The sequence below is a fragment of the Perna viridis genome, chromosome 7, assembly GCF_037379345.1.
Source record: "Perna viridis isolate PV_CMFRI_1.1 ecotype Kerala chromosome 7, ASM3737934v1, whole genome shotgun sequence".
Classification (NCBI taxonomy): Eukaryota; Metazoa; Mollusca; class Bivalvia; order Mytilida; family Mytilidae; genus Perna; species Perna viridis.
This window is the reverse complement of record NC_142451.1, coordinates 6940174-6962492: the sequence shown is the minus strand read 5'-3', so window position 1 is coordinate 6962492 and position 22319 is coordinate 6940174. Positions and strand designations below refer to the sequence as shown.

Below are 22319 nucleotides of genomic sequence, written 5' to 3'. Positions count from 1 at the left end.
TATCTTCAAATCTGTTAACAAAGATGCGTCCATCTGATTCCAACATGCGTGTATTTTGTCATTGTATTTCAATTGAGAGAGTTTTTTGGTCAAGTCCGTTCTAAATTTGGTGACATTTTCAGTAATGAAAATACCATCTGCATTGTTTTTCAAATATTTCTTATTTGAGTAGACCATAGCCCTGGTACGGTAGGACATGAATCTTACAATTACTTGACACGTTCTATATTTGACTTTACCGATGACATGACTACGGCTTATATCACTGGCCGATAAGCTCAGACCTAGCTCTCTGTTGCACAAATCAACGATAATGTCATCCGTATTAACAGGATGAACTATTTTTCCCCTTTGATCGACAGGTACTGTAATGTTGTGGAACCGGAGATTGGTACGTCTAGAGGTTACAGACCACCAATTCAACCAATGAGCATTTGGAACGTAGGCAAAAATAGTCCTACGCAGAAATTACCCCTGTTCCTCATAGTGCTGTGAAAAAAGTTCTCATCTTATTTAAAAAATGTAAACAGTTTCTGAAAGGAAAACCATTTCTGTACATTTTATAGGTGCATTTTGCTTCTTGTGATGTGAAGCCTAATCTCCATAATGATTTTTAAATATACCCCTATCTTGTGAAAACACTGGGATTTCCCATGCTATTTATAGACCCTTCACTTCCGGTGACCAGTACTGCACTGCAAGTCTGCTAACCCCACATGCCATTCTGAGGATTGTGAGCTGACATATGTAGAATCATGCTGATATATAGTCCTCTGCAGGTTAAAGTTAAGGTAAAGTCCAGAGAAGCCATTGAATATTGTGAAATTAGCTTAGAAGCCTATGAGAAGTGGAATTAGTGGTTTTTAGTCTTAAGCTGAAGCCATGGCAAAATGAAAAGTTTCTTGAAATAGCTTTAAACTACTTGAAGATCTTGTTAACTTTGCCATGAGAGGAATACACTACAAAAATCCTTCAAAATATGCATTTTTTTAAGTTATAGGTCCAAATTATGGAAAATTGGTCTTTTTCGCTGATTTTTATGTCCTATCTTGTAAAAAGTGTAGAAAATTTAGTAAAAATATCAAATATTAAACTTTGAGGGCTATATTTACCTAAATATGGTGGTAATAAGCACTTGAAATCAAGTTTTGTGTAGATTTGAGCAAAAATTAGGTTAGAAATGAGGAAAAACTCACTTTCATTACTGCGGTTAAGGCCATATAAGCATTCCCCTATGGCAACATGGAAAATCCATTATTGAGTACTTTTTTTGCTTTAGGTGCCCTTTACTGGTCATGTTTTAATGTGAAAACACCGTATTTACAAATTTAAAGCCAAATATATCACCTTTTGTGAAAATTTAAAGATTTAGGATTTTTGACATGTGATCAAGAAAAAGGGGGAGGCATGTCAGAAATAAATTTTTAAAAATAGACCAATTTCTCAGAAAATGATTACTTTTAAAACTATTTCTTCATTAATATTGTTAAAAAACAAGTTGTGATTGATATTTTTTATTTGAAAAGTCAGAAAAAGTTCTTTGCAAATATTTAATGCATTTAAGTATGGTAGAATATTGTCACTTTTTTGCTCGCACAACTTGGTTATCCTATATTTAAAAATCAAATATTTAAAAAAGTGCTTGTCACATTTCACTGAAACTTTGCAAATGCATTCAGTATGTGTGTAGGAAGACACCTGTATAGTTATTTATTTTTTTCTAAGACAAAAAGTGACCCTTTAGGTTACAGACCACCAATTCAACCAATGAGCATTTGGAACGTAGGCAAAAATAGTCCTACGCAGAAATTACCCCTGTTCCTCATAGTGCTGTGAAAAAAGTTCTCATCTTATTTTAAAAATTTAAACAGTTTCTGAAAGGAAAACCATTTCTGTACATTTTATAGGTGCATTTTGCTTCTTGTGATGTGAAGCCTAATCTCCATAATGATTTTTAAATATACCCCTATCTTGTGAAAACACTGGGATTTCCCATGCTATTTATAGACCCTTCACTTCCGGTGACCAGTACTGCACTGCAAGTCTGCTAACCCCACATGCCATTCTGAGGATTGTGAGCTGACATATGTAGAATCATGCTGATATATAGTCCTCTGCAGGTTAAAGTTAAGGTAAAGTCCAGAGAAGCCATTGAATATTGTGAAATTAGCATAGAAGCCTATGAGAAGTGGAATTAGTGGTTTTTAGCCTAGAGTACTGTTCTTGACTCTCTATTCTGTTTTCCAAATCTTGATTTTTTTATTAAGCGACCCAATCTCTGAGTCCCGCATATCTAATGTGTTTGAATTTTCTCTGACCTGTAGATCAACTTTTTGAATCCATACAAATTGTTTACAATTTTTTTTCTCTGTGATTGTTAAGTAAATGTTCATGTTCATCGATAGCACTTTTGATTGGCTCAATATGTGTAGATATGAATTTTTGGACCTGGTCTTCAATGAGTAGGGTTAGGGTCTCACCAATTTTTTCTGCTAATAGAGGAATTATCGTGTTTAGGACGACAGGGCTAGTGAGCGCTTCAAGGACCTTGTCGGTTACTGTTTTCCTTGCAGATGATGTCTTTTTTTTTCGATATCTGGAAGGTCCCCTATACAGAGTTCCGATCGGTTTACTGAAATCAAAAGGTCTAAAATGTGTTGTCCTGTCCGAATTTTACGGGTTTTTTTTCTAAAATAATTAAGAGGTTAAAACTTCACCTTAAAACTTTGGATGATGTTTTGAAGATTTGATATTGTTTTAAAAAAGAAGTGATTGAGTTTGAATTTCGCATAGTACCTAGCGGAAATCCCGTACCAGCAAAGAAAGATTTTATCCAGAATGAAAAACAGTCTCATAAACAGAGTCTGATGCGATTTTTACTCATCGTCAATGAAATAAATATGCGATTAATTAGAAAAGATAACAAAGATACAGGACTTTGATTTTTGAGTTCGGGTATTCAGGCTTACAAATTTTAGACCTTTTGAAAAGAGTAAATGGAATTAAATCATTTTTTTTCGACAAACATTTTAAAAATCATTAATTCTATACTAACCATCATGTTATTTTGTAAATGTGTACCAAGTTTCAGCTGCAAATAGCAAGTAATAATGAAGAAATGCGCAAAATAGTATTTGGGTACGGGTAAAATTTGGTAGGGTACGAGTGCGTATTACACATTTTAGACCATACCTTATTGTTGGTCACACAAACGTTTGTTTGTCATTAGTTGCAAGCAATGCATTTTATGCTCAAAAATAACATTGATGTAAACGAAAAATTGGCAGGCATGTGCAACCCAGGATACCAAGATGGCGGTTCAACTATTCAGGTGAAGAATAGCAAGGTAAAAGTGTGATTTCTCTTAACTACATTTATATATCAGGTTCATTTTGGAACGGAAATGTATACGTGCCTACGAATTTTAACTACTTATTTTTTATAGCTGTACAATGAAGTATATTACCGAAATCAATAGTCGAAATATTAGTTATAATGGGGAGTAACGGAGAGTTCCAACGACAAATTTTGTCGGAAAAGAAATTTAGGAATATCATTGAATATCTTCGTATAATTTCACTTTCGTGGCAATATTTATGACTTCTTACCTGTATAGAAATGTGTTACTGCAAAATTTGGTCGTTTTAAAACCATCACTAAAGATCAATATATTTTGTGTTTGTTTACAGAATGTCCCCCTTTGTTATATGGCGATTGATGCCTTCAGCTTAGACAGAGTTGTCTGTCTTAGTGGTCGTTAATGAATTAATTTGAACAATTAAAGTGAAAGTCATAGTGTTATTGTTATATTATTCACATTTATATGGATATCATATATTTTTTATATTCAGTAAAATGTTTTAAGTGCCACATCATGTAGTACAACTGATAATTTTGCATATCAAAATATGGCATAAGACCATTTGATATGTTCACATTGAATTTATAGATATTGTTAATACATGTAAATATTGGGTGAACAAGGTGAATATTCACTAAATCGATGTATTTATGAGTATCTCATTTGGATTGATATTCATGTTACAGAATGGTATATCTGACGTATCTGTCATAATCTGATTGTTGAAATATTTCTTCTGTTAAAGAGAATTCTACTCTTAGTTGATGAGAAAATTTTGTGTTCAGGTCATATGTGGAAGAAGATAAGCTTTGGAGTTATCTCGCCATACTGTGGACATATTTGTGATAAAGTTTTAGATCTGAATAAATATAAAAGTTAAATATAATATATAGGAATAAAGTTTAGCCCATTCAATGACTATAGACATGACAATTAATTGACAGACCCTGTGAGATGAATCTTGGTGTAATCATGAGCAAACCTATAAAAAATCAGCTTTTAAAAAACTACAAGAGTTTATTTTAAAAGGAAAATAATATGGCCGACTTAATGTTTCATTTAAAAAATCTTCAGGTCTTGAAGTACTTTTAGGAAAACCATCGACATCAATCAAAGTCGATACATACAATTTCATGAGACTACAATACATTCATGTTATGCAATGCATTGGAAAGAAGTATAATTTACTCCTGAGTTCTGGGGCAAATTCTAATGCAGAAAACACCTAATAAAACATATATATACTAAGTATACACATTTAACCTGTGTACTCTTTAATTTTTTTTTCAAGTTGACTTTCTGATTACATTGCATCTTTAGTTTGCATTTAATTGTTTAAGGATTGTCATTATACCTCTTAAAGAGGAAATAAAGACACAAACAAATAATAAAGGAAAAGAACCAGAACTGAATCTGAATTAATTAGATGTTTATATTTCCAAAATAAATGAATAAAATGTATTGTAATGCAGGGGCGTTTCAGAACCCGTGCATCCAAGTACATTCCATTCATTTAGTTTAAGTATATAAACATCCAATTTTTAATTCAATACCACATTGCGAAGTAAATAAAAGAAAATCAAATATTTGAACGACCCGGCATGCAAAATAGGAATATTGACAGTCATCATGTAAAAACATTTGTCATATTTATGTATTGATTTACATGCTCCCAGTTTTTAGTGGAGTCCAAGTTGCTCATTTGCTTTTGTTACTATATATGTATTATATAAGTTACTTTATGTCCTTTGTTGTGTATGTCTGTTTTCCATGTCTGGTCTTTGTCCCTGGATTACATTCTTTTGATTACCGCTATAACCTTAGTTCCCTTGATTACTCTTAAAATCTTAGTTCATGTAAAGTAGCATGAAATCTATATTTATAACTGGTCTCTGTCACAGGCTGTTAGAACGACGAATTTTGTCTGTAGTATCCCCAGTCAGATACTAATGATAGAAGTACTTAAGTCATAGTAAAGTAAATAGGTCCGTGTCAAAATATGGTATAACTAATTACCAAAAAGATTTCTACATCTTTTGCAATGGGTTTCTCTCCCCTGTACTATAATACCCCTTAAATTGGTAATTGGTTCGATTTTAAGAAGGTCAATTCTGACATTCTCATTACTCTACAGTGTCGGTTTCCAGCTGGTACAATGTTAACCTGGAAGGATGTCAAACCCAAATCATTTGTGGATACCATGTCGATGGGATACTGCATGGTTATGGTACACTCCGCATATATTTATGCAGAAGTCGTTATAGTCCCGTGGCTGCAAGAGGTTTATTCTGTTGGACCAGTTAAGATGTTCTTCTACCAAACACTTGCTTTATACTTATACATGAATTTTATGGGCAACATTTACAAAATCATAACAACCAACACTTCGACTACTGGGAAGATGCTACCCACCCTTTTAAAGCCTGGTTAGTTAACTCATTCACACATCATTCACATGTAAAATGTAATACATGCACAAGGAAGTTATTAGCTTTAAGTGGGAGTGAAAAATTAAGCAGGTTCCCTTTTTCATAATGTGGATTTCATGTCATTTTTTACTTTTGCTGAATTTGATTTTGAAGTACATTTTCGTAAGTGGGAGCTGGCAAAAGATATTACAAATATATTTTGTTATCAGTCAAACAGTTCCGGGGGGTTTGGCAAAGAATGTCCAGAAGTAAGTTTTTTTTCTTGAAAAGTCAGGGGTTGAAAATTTCTAAAGCCAGACACCCTGGACTAAAAAAAAATTGAACCTCGGACTTGCCATTTTTCAGTGAAAAAAGTCTGTCGGGCATGGCAAATCTAAAAAAATAGAAACTCTTTTTTGGAAGATTTAGTTGAATTTGTCCTGATTTGGACCATGTTTCTTTATCTTTTCCCAGACCTATAAATACTTACAACATTTTTTTTAGAATGGGACTACACATCCTGGACAATCGATCTATTGATTAGTCATTCTCAAGTCTGAATCACATCTGTGCTTGATCAGACACAATTTGCAGGCCTTAACCGGTCCTATATTTCCTATAAAAATTCTTTTTGGCAATGCCCGATAATCCCTATTTTTTTGGTTTTAAATAGCCCTTTTTCTTATACATATATTATCCATATAAATTGAAATTAATTGGTTGAAAATTTAAAAAAAGTTGTAATTTTCTCCTTGATTGAATAGTGAAACCTGTTTTTTACATGTATATACATGTATGACATATTAGTTTATTCTACAAATTGACAATTGTAGTATTGTTTTTTATTTCAGAATCTGATTGCTTTTTATTATTTCACTCAAGTATTTGTGATGCACTACAACCAACATGGTACCAAGACGGCTTTGGCAGTTTGCAGATCTGTGGTTACTGAAGACTTCAAGATGTTCCAAAGCTGCCTTGGTTTCCCAGTTGGCGTAGTAGAGTCATTTACAAGACATGATTTAAGTGTGTATGTTTGACATGATGTCATTTGGTAAAAAATTTCATTATAATGAGTAAACAAAATGAATATGTACGCTTTTGGTTACCTGGCCACAGGCCATGTGAGCTATTGCCATCACTTGGTGTCTATCGTCGTCATTCATCGTCTTTTACAATTTTTCAAAACTCTTCTCCTCTGACACTACGTGATCAATTGGAACCAAACTTGGTATGAATGTTTCTTTGGATATCCTGCATAGTAGAATGTTTCCATTACTTAACATGTTAAAAGCTTATTTTCAAAGTTTCACTGTGAATTCCCAGTTCTAATTACATTTTAAAGTTGCACACCATTGCAAAGCTGGGGAAATAAGGCTCTCAAAATCATTATGCTAATGGTACAATGATAGTAAAAATTCTTCACAAAGTTTACTTGAAAAGATAATAATGAAAATCCACATTTTTACCTTTTCTGCTTACTGACAGCAGGGAAGCAAATTACTCACACATGTAAACAATATTCATACATTTTGTAGTAAGTTACAAATATGATTTTTAAGTACACATTCTAAGCTTTTTTTGACTACTTTTGATCAAAATACTCACAAATAATGCACTTACAATGCATACAATTTTTGTAGGTCTACTAGTAGGTTCTTTGTGTTTTTGTTACTACATAGGGATGACCAATTGACCCAGCAGTGGTTAGTTACACCTTAGTCATGATTTTAAGCCTTTTATCGACATTTATCTGTATTTTTATGTGTCTGTCTAAGGCAGGAGGTATTATGGTATACTGTTGTCTCTATGTCCGTCGTCAACACTTTGGACAATAACTTAAAAACACTTTCACCAACTTTTATGAAACTTTGAATTGTTCATATCTATTGATGTAAGCTCCCTTCCGATTTTTGTAAATTACAGATATATTGTTTCTGAGTTATGAATTTTTATAATTAAAAAAGGGGGAAACAGCCTAGGGAATTTATTCGTTGAAAAAATGTTGAAAACAGACCATTTGTTATGATGATCGACTAATAAATATAAAAGGTATTTAGTAACCTTGGAAGAAAAGTGTGTTTTGAACAAGATAGAAATGTATGGGTGAAAAATCAGGACAGCAAACTTAGTTACACTTGAGGTAGCCTTGACAGTGCCAAATTTTTTGTGCATTTTAATTTACCTTTTTTTTCTTTTTTTTTTTTTTGGGGGGGGGGGGGTATTTGACAGGGCTCCCAGTATTTCTAGTTAATCATATAAATTAATTAAAAGCATAAGTACAAGTTAAAGGGCAATGGGCGTATCACCCGCTTAAAGCACAACTCTTTAGTTGTATTATTTCTTTCAAACATTTTCTCCTCTGAAACTACCAGACCAAAAAGAATCAATCATTTTATGAATATTTCTTAGGTTGTGCATAGATCTGATGAGGGAATTTTTTATCTGTGGAAAAACATGGCCACTGTTAGAATAAAGGGTTCAGTCAGAAGTTTTTCTCATATAACAAATTCTTTCAATTGCCAAACTGAACTAAATGAATTACTGATATTAAGGATAAAATATTGATATCAATAAATTGTCATTATTGATATCAATAAATATAACATATTTATTTACACGTTAACAAATAAACATTGATATCAATTATCAACACATTATTAATTTATGAATATTTATCAACACATTAATGAATATGTATCAACATGTTAATAATTATTTATTGTCATCAATAAATTGTACAATTTATCAACACATTAATAAATAGATATTAACATGATATTAAATAATTTATTGATGTCAATAAATAGATGAATAGAGGGCGCCACTTTATATGTTTCATCATGGTCAGAAAAGTGTAATTGCTTATTTTATTGGATATAGCCCAGCATGCATAATCTGGAATAAGATTTACCAGTAATGTGAACTGATATTTATTTCAATTTATTGATATCAATAAATTATTTATCAACATGTTAATAAATATTTGTCAACATATTATTAATTCATCTGTTTATTGATATCAATAAATCATTTATGCAGATGTTTATTTATTAACATGTTTTACAATATGTATTAACTCATTGTGGTACCTGGTATGTTAACTTTTTTCAATACATTCTGACACATCTAACAATGAAACACACATTATTTTTATTTTGCAGGATGGAGGTTTTGTTATGCATGTGAAGCCAATTCACCACCAAGATCTTTTCATTGTCTGACATGTAACAAATGTATACTGAAACGAGATCACCACTGTATGTTTACGGGTAAATGCATTGGCCAGTTCAACTACCGATATTACTTTTGGTTAGTTTTCTATGGATGGTGTGGAACAGTTTTTTGTGCAACAATGACTCTTCCTTATGTACTTGGACTTCTAGGTGACTTTGCATTCTACAAGATTGCTTACTTTATATTACCATTATTTTGCTTTATTTTTCAGTTACTCCCATTTACAACAGCTCTATCAACTTTCATTACATTTTTGTCTGCAGTATTTTCTTTAGCTCTAACTGGACTTTTAATCTGGCATGGTAGACATATTTACAGAGGCCAAGTTACTTATGAAAGTACTCACAAAATACTCTTGTATGATTTAGGACTGAAAGAGAACATAGTACAAAACTTTGGATCCAGGTGGTATTTAACTTGGATATGTCCATGGGTTGTCTCCCCTTTACCTAGTGATGGAATGGAATTTGTTACAAAGCAAAGTCAGACATATGAAGGTTTAAAGAAACTGTAAAAACCAGATAAATGTACTATCTTTTCATAGGAACTGGGTTGCTCAATTATTGACTCTTTGAGGCTCAGAATTTTTTCCATTTTAAAGAAATTTGAAATGGTGTACTTGCTTATTTATATTGATTAATTAAGTTAGAAAACGTTAATAACTTAATGTTCAAGTTTTTCGATGAATTTTGTTTTATATCTTATTGTTGTTAATGATACATAGATGTACATGTAGATGGATATACAAAACCATTTCCATTTTATATTATACACATTCAGGGGTTCAAATTAGCAGTTGTCTGGAATCATGGACCCTCAAATTCTGAACTAGGACCTTTGAACTATTAGTAACTTTAGTCCTGGACCTCAATATATTGACTCTATTTTATAGGACATTTTATTTTCCTCAAGAGATCTTTTGATTTGAAATTTGAAAAAAGTTTTTTGACCTATTACTCTCTTGACAGCAGATTTGAACCTCTGTCATTTTTTCTGTTGAATGATGAAAATCACTGTCAAACATATGTGCTGTTAACCATTTATTTCTTGCTTTAAGGAAATGTAGCCCCCTCCCCCCAAAAAAAGACCAAAAAACAACATGTGGCTATTGATAAACAGTACTTTCCTTAAAACAGATAACCTATGCAGTATAAATTATTCTTTGTACTTAGTGTTTTCTGATAAAAAAAAAATAATACCATAATACATGAGATGCAAATTGTCCATATGCGTAAAAGTTTTCAAATGCCACTGGGTTTTAAGTATTAGGCCCATCAGGAAACAGAATCTCTATCAGTTGACTTGCATTTCTGTAGAAGAACAATCTTTGAGGTCAAAGGGTAAAAGACTAAACTACCAACTGTGTCAGAAAAACAGATGAGAGAAGTCTTTGATGACTGAATATTTTGATGTTGTTTTATGGATAGGACTTGAAGCCATCTGCTAGAAATCTCAACCAATCATTTTTTTAACTTTACTGTAACTTAACAGATAATGTTTTAAACACTTCAATAAAAATCAAAAACAGAAATGAAAAATATGAAATGTATTTTTGTATACAAAATTAGTGAAATCAGGTCAGCAGATCCATATAACCATGAGTAAGAAAATTTCCTCAAGTCATGTTTTTTTTTTTTTTTTTTTTTTTTTGTAGAGCTAAATATGATTTTTTAGTGTTGTTACATTGTTTCATTTTTGTACGACTTCAAAACTTTTCAGTATTACAATGGTATCATGTTGTCGGTGTTGTCTTTGCCCAGCATCCGTAAACTACTTGGTTTCCAGACAATTACCTGTCAATAAATAAATGGATCTTTATGAAATTATACAGAAAGCAGGTTTACCACAAAAGGAAGGCAGGGGTTGATATTAGGGGTAGTCACTCGAACCATTAAGGAATTATGTTCCTGAAAGGGGCCAGAAATAAGCATTTTCATGCATGATGTTTGGAAAATGACTCAACTATAAGGGAAGGGATCTATATTAAATTATACCACAAGGTGTCATATCTCGACTGGAAGGCTGGGATTGATTTAAGGGGTTGTCACTTGAACTCTTTAGGAAATAAATGGCCAAAATTGGGCACTTACAAGCATTTTCATGATTTTGATTTTGAGACAATTGATCTTCATGAAATAGTACTACAAGGTGCCATATTATAAAATGAAGACTTAAGATTGATTTAGGGAGTTATGACATTGAACTGTATAGGAATTCAGGGCCAAAAAGGGTCCAGAAACCAGCATTTTCATGATGTCTGGAAAATAACTTGACTATAAACATAAGTGAATGGATCTATTTGAAACTGTACCACAAGATGCCATACCACAAAAGGATACTGGTATTGATTTTTGGAGTTATGACTTTAACCCCCTCAGGAATATGAGGTCAAAAAGGGACCAGAAACAAGCATTTTAATTTGATCAGGACAATATCTTGACAAAAGTGAATGGAGCTCTGTGGAATTGTACCACACAATACCATACTTCCAAAGGAAGACAGGGATTGATTTTGGGGATTGTTACTGAAACCATTTATGAGTAATGTGCCAAAGCAGTGTCACTTTGATTCTGGTCAAATTCTCATTTTGTGTCAAATATAAAATCGGAATCAAAATTTAGAGCTGTATCAATCTTGAATGTTGTGTCCATACTTGTCCCAACTGTTTTGGGCTCGAACACTGGGGTCCAGTGAAACTTGTAATTTGTATCAAATACATTATTAATTAAATGGATAGGCGATTAACAGGTTTTAGACTCAGGGACATCGATTATACTGACCAATAAGATCAATTAGATAATGAAGTATGATGGGCACTAAGAATTAGAAAGAGCTTAGGTTGGATGTTGAGAAGGAAAAGATGCTGCCTTATAAAATCATACAAAAAGTATATGTTAACTTTTTTTGATAATTAAGTCAGTTACATGTTGAATCTTTTATCTATTTAAATGAAGAAAATAAACATCTGTTTTCTACAGTTGGGTATGGTTGTTATTTCTTCCAATTTCCACTTTGTTTTCTTGGTTTCATATAGATATATATAAACTGCTCATTAGTTTAGTGACTATAGACAGAGAGTAGTGAAACTATTTAATCACTGTGGAGGGAGTATTGATGTGATTTAGAGTCTTTATCAACGAGGGCTTTACTTTGTCTTTCATGCCTTGCCTGGTTTTATAAGGTTTTCTGTCATATTGTGTTTTAACACTACAGCAAATTGTACAGGAATATACAATAGAACCTAGCCTACCATGTATTTTCCCTGTAGACTTTCAATTGGCTCTAGAATAGTCGAATTTTGGAAAGATAGGCTTTAAAATAAACATTCCCACAATAGTAATCAACATGCTAACTCACAAGATGTGGGGTTTTTTTTAATAGATATTACTGGCCACAGTTGATTCAAATGGCTGCCTTGGAAAAAAATTTAATACAAAATAGGTTTTATACTGGATCAGCAAAAAATGCAACCAGGAATAATTTACTTGTAGTAATCAGGACAGGACCCAGGAATTTATAAAGTGGTAAATGAATTCCAATACAGAAATTAAAAAAGGTGGGTCTTGGCTATCAATAGCTCATTTTTTACCAAATTTTGCATTTTTATTATTTAAAAAAAGAAGTCCAACCCCTTGACCCTCACCCGACTTTGACCAACCACTGCTAGAAAATTAAAAAAAAAATTATCTTAATTTTGAATCTGGAACTGAAAATCACATAATTATGTTTTAAGTCTAAGAAAGGTTTATTGAATTACAACTTGATTCTTGAATACAAATGTAGTTGGGTTTTGTTTGACTGCAAGTCTACTGTACAATGTACATATTTACTCATGTAGATGTGCCAGATTGTCATTCTTTTTTTTTTTTTTTTATAGTTTTATACCAATTGCTGTATTTTTGTTGTGATCATTATATATGCAAGTTTTTCTTTTGACTTGTCTGTTATGTCTATGTATTTTAATATTTTTTTGTATATTTTTGATTTATCTGTTGAGGCCAAATAAAATTAATTTGTAGATTATCATCCCCTCCTGCCCCTAAAGATACTGACAAAATATTAAAAAATGGGGACAGGAATTTGAAAATCAGCATTTTTTTTTCACATCCCTGTCTAGTATCGAGATACTGTAACACACAAATCTTTTGTTTCTTGGTGGCTGAAAGATGTTTCTTCTCTGAAACTGGTGTGGCTATGGATTTAGAACATTAGCTAAACTTGCGCCAGCAAATATATGGTAGTAAAAGAAATTAAATCCTCCCGCCCGCCCCATATTTTTGTGAAGGTTGGATGAGAATCAACCATTTAAGTTAACTTTGCCTAATGATAGATACATGATCCATTGTAATCACAAGGTTTGAGTCATATTATGTAAACCACAGAATGTTAGGATTTTACAATTAGTGCCTGATAGCAAGATATTTCATTAAGCTACACCCAATTGAGATTTCTTTATACTGACTACTGGAAGATAAAAAATAGAGTGAAAGAGTACAGTTTTTATTAATCCTTTTTAGCCCACCTGGCCGAAGGCCATGTGAACTATTGCCATCACTTGGCGTCCGTCGTCGTCGTCCTTTAACAATTGTTCAAGAATATTCTCTGAAACTAATGAGAGGAATTATATGAAACTTTGCACAGATGTTTCTCGGGGTATCTTGCACAAAAGTTGTGTTTCGATTTTTGATCGGTAAAAAAAAAACAAAAAAAAAAAACATGGCGGCCGTTACTAAATATAGAACATAGGACTCATAGTGTAGTTTTTCTCATGTATCTCCAAAATCGTTAGGTTAAGCCGAATTATGACTAAGTGAAAGTGTTCAGCACGATGAGATATATCTGTGGTCAATTTTTATTTTAATCTGTCTAGCATTTAGGAGTTACAGCCATTTTTTCGAAGTTCTATTGTTATTTTTAATGTTATTTCTTTCAAAATTCTTCTCCTCTGACCCTACTTGGCCAATTGGAATCAAACTTAGTATGAATGTTTCTTGGGGTATCTTGCACAAAAGTTATGTTTAGATTTTTTATCCTTCAAAAACATAAACAAAAATAAAACATAGGGGTCAGACTGTAGATTTTCGGTTAAATATCTCCAAAACCATTAGGTTTAGCCAAATTTTGACACACGAATCCACGATCTTGTGCTTTTCCCCTAAACCATGAGAATTGATATCCACGAATATAAGTTCTTCCACAATATGCAACATTTATATTTTAAACAGTCAAAATATCCATTCTAGTTTACTTGGAGAAGTTTTTACACATCCTCTAAAAATTGTGGTTTGTACTGTCGTCATCATTGTCCTTAGATATTTCCTGGCAGAGCAGTAGTATAGATTTTTTATGAAACTGAACAACAATGTGCCATACCACGAAAGAAAGGCTAGCACTGGGGCGGATCCACACACTTTGAAAGGGAGAGTGCCAGCTGGGGTTCCTCAGAAAAAAGGTGATGCTTGGACAATATTTGCCATTTTCGTCAATTTTACATGAAAATGACAATTTTTTTAATAAAAAGGGGGTGAAACCCCCTTCACCCCTCCCCACTCTGGATCTGCCACTGTGGCATTGATTGTAAAGGTCGTAACTCAAACTGGTTATAAATTGAAGGCTAGAAAGTGGGCAGAAACAAGCTTTTTCATTATGTTTGGACAATAACAACTAAACAAAGGCTTGGATTGATTTTGGAGTTGTCTGTTAACCATTTATCAATAAGGAACCTAGAAGAGACTTTTTTGATTCTGGTCATATTCTAATCCTTTGTCAATTTTTTTTTACAATATGCGTTCTGATCCAAAAATGATAAAAAGGTAGTTCCAGACCATGTATTGTCCATTTTTGCCCTATCTCACACTAAATTAACCACATTTTCCAACAAAAGTGTGATTTCTAATCCTGGAACCCTTCCCCTGGATCTGCAAGAATAATATAGTATTATTGATGGCTTGTTAGATTAGTACTTGGAGGTAATCACTGCCATAGACCAGTTTAATTTGCTGACCTCATCACATACAGGTAGATCGTACCTCATTTTGTTTTTGTACAAATCTCATACATGTACATGTACATGTAGTGAAAAATTGTTTTAAATACTATGTAATGGTCTCAAATGGATCTCACTCAATTGCATGTACTTTCAATTAAAAAATTATACAAGTATGCAATTTCACTGCTTCTGGACCATATTCCTTTTATTTGTAAGAATCATATCTTTATAATATTAATTACATGTAAAAAAAAAAGGTATACTATATTTTTTTAATGTAATTAATATTTTAATGACATATTTAGAATTACTTTTTGATATCGTGTGTGTTTTTATTCTATGTTTTTTATATAAGAAATAAAACAGCTGTTAAATATGGTTTATTTGTACATTTTTACTTGTTTAGAGTTTTGCTGATATGTTGGTTCTCAGTAATAAACATTCCCTGATCAGTGATACTAGTATTTTTAATTGTTTTTAATGTGTAAAATATTCCATTCTAAACTGTTAATGTGACAACTGCATGTATCTGTAAGAATCTGGCAAAATTAATGACTCAAATGCTAAGAAAAGGTACACGAATTTGAGAATGTGAGTATTTAGTGCATGGTCTATTGAAGACGAATTGACAGTTCATTCATCCCTAGTAGAGAATGTAGAAAAGTGGGTTCAAAATTGCAATAGAGTGATAGGTCTCACTAACCAATGTACATGTAGTACCAAAAACACACTGAACCTAGACATATGCATTGTAAGTGCATTAGTGTGTGTGTTATGATTAAAAGTAGTAAAAATAAAGCTGAGAATGTGTACTTTAAAATCATATATGTAATTAACTACAAAAGTGTATGAATATTGTTTACATGTGTGAGTAATTTGCCTCCATGCTGTCAGTTAGCAGAACAGGTAAAAATGTGGATTTTCAGTATTATTTATTCAAGTGAATTTTGTAAAGAATTTCTACAATCATCATACCATTAGCATAATGATTTTGGAAGCCTTACTTTCCAAGCTTCGCAACGGTATGCAACTTTAAGATGTCATTTGTCCTGGGAATTCACAGTGAGACTTTGAAAATTACCTTTTTAACATGTAAAGTAATGGAAACGTTAGAAGTGGTTAGTGAGACCATAAATTAAATTATGGCATATTTCAGAGAAATGCATAATTTGAGGAAAATTGCCTTTCCTGGTCATTATTTTCATTTTCCCATAAAATCAGTATAGTGATATTTGTAATCTGGCTACATTTTAAGAGGTGCATTGTGCAAGGTATTTTAAAAAACAACATAGCAACAAGATTTTTATCAGTAACAGTGACTCATAACTTGACGTCATCCATGACATACACAAGGTCACTGCTTGGGATATCCAAAGTACTCAAATAGTCACACAGCACAGACTTAGAATCACACAGTAATGAAATAGGTATGATATAAATTGTTGAAATCTGTTCTTTTTTCATAATGATAAATGATATTTACTATTACAACTTCTTGAATTATCATAGGTATCAATTTGGTGTGACAAGTTAGTTAAAATTGTAATTTTTTAGTAATATAGGGGAAATATCACTGAGGGGCATGATATAAAAATGACCATTTCTTTGTAGTCCTATGTCTGATTTTGATAGTTTTTGTCTTATTAGACTCACAATACCACAAGCTTTCATAGAATGTAAAAAAAGAAAAACATAAAAACTTATAAATTGTTTTTAAGGTCTCACTAACCACTTCCGGGTCAAATGGCCACCCCACTATGTAGTACCACAAACACACTGAACCTAGACATATGCATTGTAAGTGCATTATTTGTGTGTATTATGATTAAAAGTAGTCAAAATAAAGCTGAGAATGTGTACTTTAAAATCATATGTGTAATTAACTACAAAAGTGTATGAATATTGTTTACATGTGTGAGTAATTTGCCTCCATGCTGTCAGTTAGCAGAACAGGTAAAAATGTGGATTTTCAGTATTATTTATTCAAGTGAATTTTGTGAAGAATTTCTACAATCATCGTACCATTAGCATAATGATTTTGGGAGCCTTACTTTCCAAGCTTCGCAACGGTATGCAACTTTAAGATGTCATTTGTCCTGGGAATTCACAGTGAGACTTTGAAAATTACTTTTTTAACATGTAAAGTAATGGAAACGTTAAAAGTGGTTAGTGAGACCATAGGGAAAGTGAGTTATCTCCCTGTGATGATGAAATTGAAATACTGGCACTCATGAAAAAAGAAACGAATACCATCTCTGCATTTAAGATAACATTTTGAAAAAAAGATTTTACATGAAAACGTTTGTGCGTTTTTTTTTACCATGGTTCGCCCTCAGATTCTTACAGAGAATAGCTCTTAAGTTTTAGCAAGATATTCATAGGAACAGAAAAGAACAGAATTTTTATTGTATAAAATCCACATATATGGATTTCTACCAAAACAATACATCGAACAAACATAATTTATAAACAGTCATACTAAATACAGTGAGAATAAACTATATATCATTGAAAATAGTTTATTGCAGACACACATGCCTCATCCTCTAAAATAGTATAGAATCATATACATGTATAATCATGATAATACATGAATAATATAAATTATATGTTCAGCATTATATTTATATGTAAATAAGACATTAAGATGATCGAGAGAGAGGTGGTGCAACTTCATCGATTCTGGTTTAAAAGCTCATTCCTTTTAGTAAACATATGATAAATACCAGTTACAATATAAATGAACAAATATTTTCATTAAGATCCAATTCATGAAAAGATGGAACAATATCGATAATTTGAGAGAACAATCTTTTTCTAAGATCTTTTAGAGCGTTACAAATCATTATAAAGTAAAATTCATCCTCATCTTTCCTGTTACATAAATGGCAAATTCTATCTTCCACTGAAATTTTCGAATGATGGCTGGATTCAAGGGGGTAACTTAAGTTCATTGGGTAGGTACAGATTGTGCGGTCATATCGGTCCAACTTTTATGATTGATTAGTGATATATGAAAAGGGTTGGGGTTTTAGTCGCAGTATATCTGATAGGGAATAGTATTTACATGTGGGCTACGTACACATGGTCATTGATTTGATATCAATTAAATCATAATTAAAATTATCAAAGTAAATAAAGACTAAGATTCAAGAAAAGGATCCAATTTACTCTGGCAAGATAATGGTGTCTTTAGATATAATGATCTCACCAGCATCCTCCTGTGATACAGATAAATGCCATGCATATAGGAATGGGTTATATAAATGAAGGACAGTTTTTCATTGTCAGAATATATGAATAGGGTGGGTACCCTTTTATCTGTTAAGTTACCGACCCCATGTGGTTTGTTTAGACAGGTAGTCACTCTGGGAGACATGAAATATCTCTACTGGCATATTAATTATCATGATTATATGCTGTTAACTTTAGTAACGTGATCGTGTATTGGAGGAAGAATCTCATTCTTAGGATTTCATCGATTGATACGCAGATTTTAAATTGCAAATTTACTTTCACAGAAAAAAATGAGAATCAGGCTTTGGAAAATATTGAAAATATTGATATGTTGTTAAATATTTGTAAACAATGATTTTACATAAAAGTTTAAATTTAGCAAAGTAACAATTCTAAGAAAGGCGATATACTTGAAATTGATTTATTTTAGGAAATACATATTATCTGTCTCACAGTTTTATACTTGAAATCCGTGACCGTGGTGACAAACGTGGTGACTTTTCACTCAGAATTGTTAACTTTCCTTTCATCTGTGACAACAACCCTTCATCACCTGCGTATTGAGTTTTCATATCACAACTCATACGTTATGTTAGAGCTTGCCGTAACTACGTATACTTCTTGTATCGCGCGCCAGTACTCTTACCGTTAGGCTCATAGAACAGGGTTATGTTGCTATAAGATTGAAGTCATCACTACATGAGTTTTATGGTCGCCATCATGAACTTGTGGATCGTTATGGTGTATCCATATGCACATATCGTGTCATAGTTTTCCTTTCCTCTTTCGGCTACCCGGACTTTTTGATGAGCAACTCGGCGGGTTTTTCTAGAAAAGCAGAGGACGCTTACCCTACCGGTGCACCTGATTCATGCTCCCAGTTTTTAGTGGAGTCCGAGTTGCTCATTTGCTTTTGTTACGTTGTATGTATTATATTAGTTACTTAATGTTCAACCTTTGTTGTGTATGTCTGTTTTCCTTGTTTGTTTTTTGTCCCTGGATTACTTTCTTTTGGTTTCCACTAGAACCTTGGTTCTCTTGATTACTCTTTAACCTAACAATCGATTTGCCACATACTGTGGTATATTGAAAACATCAAGATTTTAATTGTCACTTTTATTTTTATTACTGTCTGTGTCAAATACAAATAGTTGTAAATACGGTAAGCCAAAAAGACTGATATAAATTGCTCATTTTGTCGAGTTTCAGGACCTATATCAGGGCAATTATCAAATTATCATATGACAACAACATAAATGACAATGAAGTGTCTACTAATATATGTGTCATAATAAACGAACATTTCTAGTAAAATATGTTAAGAAACAAAAATATTTGCACTTTTGACGATAATTTGCAAAGAGAATACGAACAATATATGCTGCATTTTTGTGTTTATTCTAGAAACGCCATCTTTCTGTATTGTGACTATACTTTAGTATAGTTTTATTTAAAAGAATAGTCTGGACTCTTTAATTATTTTTTTTTTATTTTGCAGTCATCGGTCGAATTAGAACCCTTGTCTCAAAACAAGTTAATTCCCCCTCAATCTTGTAAACACTATCTTCGTGTAATGTCACATATGTCCCCATCATGTTTGATATCTCTGGGTATTTAACTTTATCTTTGTCTGCCATCTTTGTTGAGGCCCAACTGCTCCAGCCTAGTTGTGATCTTTCCTGTTTAAAAGTCCTCCTCCATGTTGTTTAAGGCCAACCAACTTTTCTCTTTCTTTCGGGATGCCACGTCAAAGCTGTTGAACATATCCTGGTGCTGTCCATCCTGAGTACATGACTTCCCGTATGATATAATATTGCTTGATTTTTTTGTTTCTGTTCTCTTCATTCAATACCTTCTTGTTATACGCCAGTATGTCTAGACGATACGTCAAGTATATATCAACCATACGCCAAGTATATATCAACCATATCAATCATATCAAATGGCTTCTTGAAACAATTAAGGGTATGTAGAGAGGTGACTGCCATTCTCTCAACTGTTCGGTGATGTTGCGTATTGTGACAATTTGGCCTGTGCATGATCTGCCGCAGTGAAATCCTGCTTGCTCATCACGGAGGACTGCATCAATTGCTCCTTTGGTACGTTCTAATATTATACTGGCAATAACATGACTTGGTAGAGAGAGTAGTTGAATTGTGAAACTGGGGATTTTTTTTATTTTTTTTTTATTTCTATTGATGTGAGCTCCTTTCAATATTCACCCGTGCAGGTCCGGGTGTTAAAAGAATAGGCCTGCAGCAGCGCTAAGCTTGTAAAAGGCGACTAAATAGTGCTCAGAACCTTAGCCGGGGGCTTGGGCGCTCTGCCCACAGAGTAACTGGGATGTGTGCCCCAGGTGGTTGAATGGGGTACCCCTGGCTTGTTACATGCTGGGGTTGTCAGGCTATAATACGGAAAACCTGACCGCAAACCATAGTGGTGCACCGTGTTGGGAAAGATGCCACGTTCCTCGCACGTTAAAGAACACTGCTGTGGTATTCGATAGGAGTAGGAACCTTTGCGCTCCGCCACAGGAGGCTAAATTGCCCTACCTTACCCATCCCCCCTTTTTCCAGTGGCAATCAAGATTTGTCGACCCTATTATCCTTGTGACCCATCCTTTTTTTTTTTCATTTCATATTCATTTTATCATCCATTTCATGTTCATTATCTGAATATAGCTGAAATATTGCTGCTCGGACGTTAAACCCCAACAAACAAACAAATCCTTTCAATTTTTATAAATTGAAGTGGCGGATGGTAAAATGTTATGAATGCCCGTCCATACGTCGGTCTTCTTTCTGATATTGCATATCCTCTCAAACTACTGAAAAGGTTATATACCTGAAAATTATCTTCCTTCTTTTGGGGAGTTTTGACTTAATAAATAGAACTTAGTTTCTAGAAGTGCATGACTAATGATCATTTGCGAGCGCTAATCCTCTTAACAGAATTTCATGAAACTTTGTATGTAGTAGTGCATATAATGAGGAAATTTTGATACCTTAAATGTTATGTAAGTAATAAGGGACTTTATTTCACATATACACTCCCTGAAGTTATGTACCTCTGAACTTTGTTTCTAGGAATACATGACTGACGCATCTAGTCATCTCCTCTCAAACTACCGAATGGAATTAATGAAACTTGGTAATTAGTAAGGACACGATATGTAGTTGTCCACATTATCAGGAAATATCTAGGATTCTTACATGCTTTTTGACACAGCTTCTTGAAATGCTCTACTGAAACAACGTTTTAAAAAGAGCATACAGTCAAAGCTAAGTGTTCAAATTCTTGCATCATCAATTTACGAAAACCAGTTAGGGCGTGGGTATGTGATCATGCCACCTAACCTTCTTCATTATTTGTTTTAGTCTAATTAGTCGATATTCAATGAAATACACAAGAACTGTTAATTATACAATAAAATCCATAATAGTTGCCCTGTCGCATTGTGTTCGTTATTGCTGTGTAGTTGTGGATTTGCAATCAGTAAACTACTGATTCATTAACATAGTGCTTTACCTGTCTAAGTTGACAAAGTTAACTATAGTGACATATAAATATATATCGTATACTCCAGCAATGCTAGAGGTTGTCTGGCAAGCTATTTTCTGACTTGGTACCATCAAACGGAATTCCAACCTCTTACATTGTAGGAGTAGATATCGTACTAAAAGTGCAAACTAGAAGTGAAAAACCACGCCTCCCCCTGGATCCATCCATGCAATTTTGTCAGGAAATTAAGTACTGGAAAAAATAGCATAGTTCATATTTGGGTTTCCTTTGTCCGATAAGTTGGTTTCTGGTCGAATGCTTTTGTGTATTGAATCATTTATATTCTAAATGGCCATACGCCATGCCCATTTCAACAATTAAACAGCAAAATTAAATATCTATGTTGGAAAGTATTACTTGAAAATTGATTACTAAAAATAACTGTCAAAATATGATGTAACTATTCCTTTCAATATAAATCCTCTGTTTGTATTTGACCGTGAATAAATAAATTTTACCCAGCTGTGACACAAAGCTAGCTTATAAAGTAACAGAAATCAAACGAGATTGGCAATTATCCATCTTT

At 33.0% G+C, this 22319-nt stretch overlaps 1 protein-coding gene across 2 annotated transcripts; it reads left to right on the top strand.

The window, feature by feature from the left end:
* Positions 1-5137: 5137 nt before the first annotated feature.
* On the top strand, positions 5138-13495 carry LOC148611121 (putative palmitoyltransferase ZDHHC24). 2 transcript variants are annotated; one of them, XM_088591283.1, is made up of 3 exons: positions 5138-5787; positions 8934-9081; positions 9375-9501. In XM_088591283.1, the coding sequence occupies exons 1-3, from the start codon at positions 5517-5519 to the stop codon at positions 9457-9459; spliced, it is 504 nt and encodes a 167-aa protein (XP_088447409.1). In that variant the 5' UTR covers positions 5138-5516; the 3' UTR covers positions 9460-9501. The 2 variants fall into 2 exon arrangements, with proteins under 2 accessions (XP_088447409.1, XP_088447408.1); XM_088591282.1 differs by having other exon boundaries at positions 5220-5787; positions 8934-13495.
* Positions 13496-22319: the final 8824 nt, after the last annotated feature.

What these genes read in the sequence shown, in the direction of transcription:
- LOC148611121 (XM_088591282.1), top strand. Translation starts at nt 5,517, where the DNA reads ATGTTAACCTGGAAGGATGTCAAACCCAAATCATTTGTGGATACCATG. An exon ending in ACCCACCCTTTTAAAGCCTG is followed by an intron (nt 5,788 to 8,933) that starts GTTAGTTAACTC and finishes TTTATTTTGCAG; the next exon opens with GATGGAGGTTTTGTTATGCA.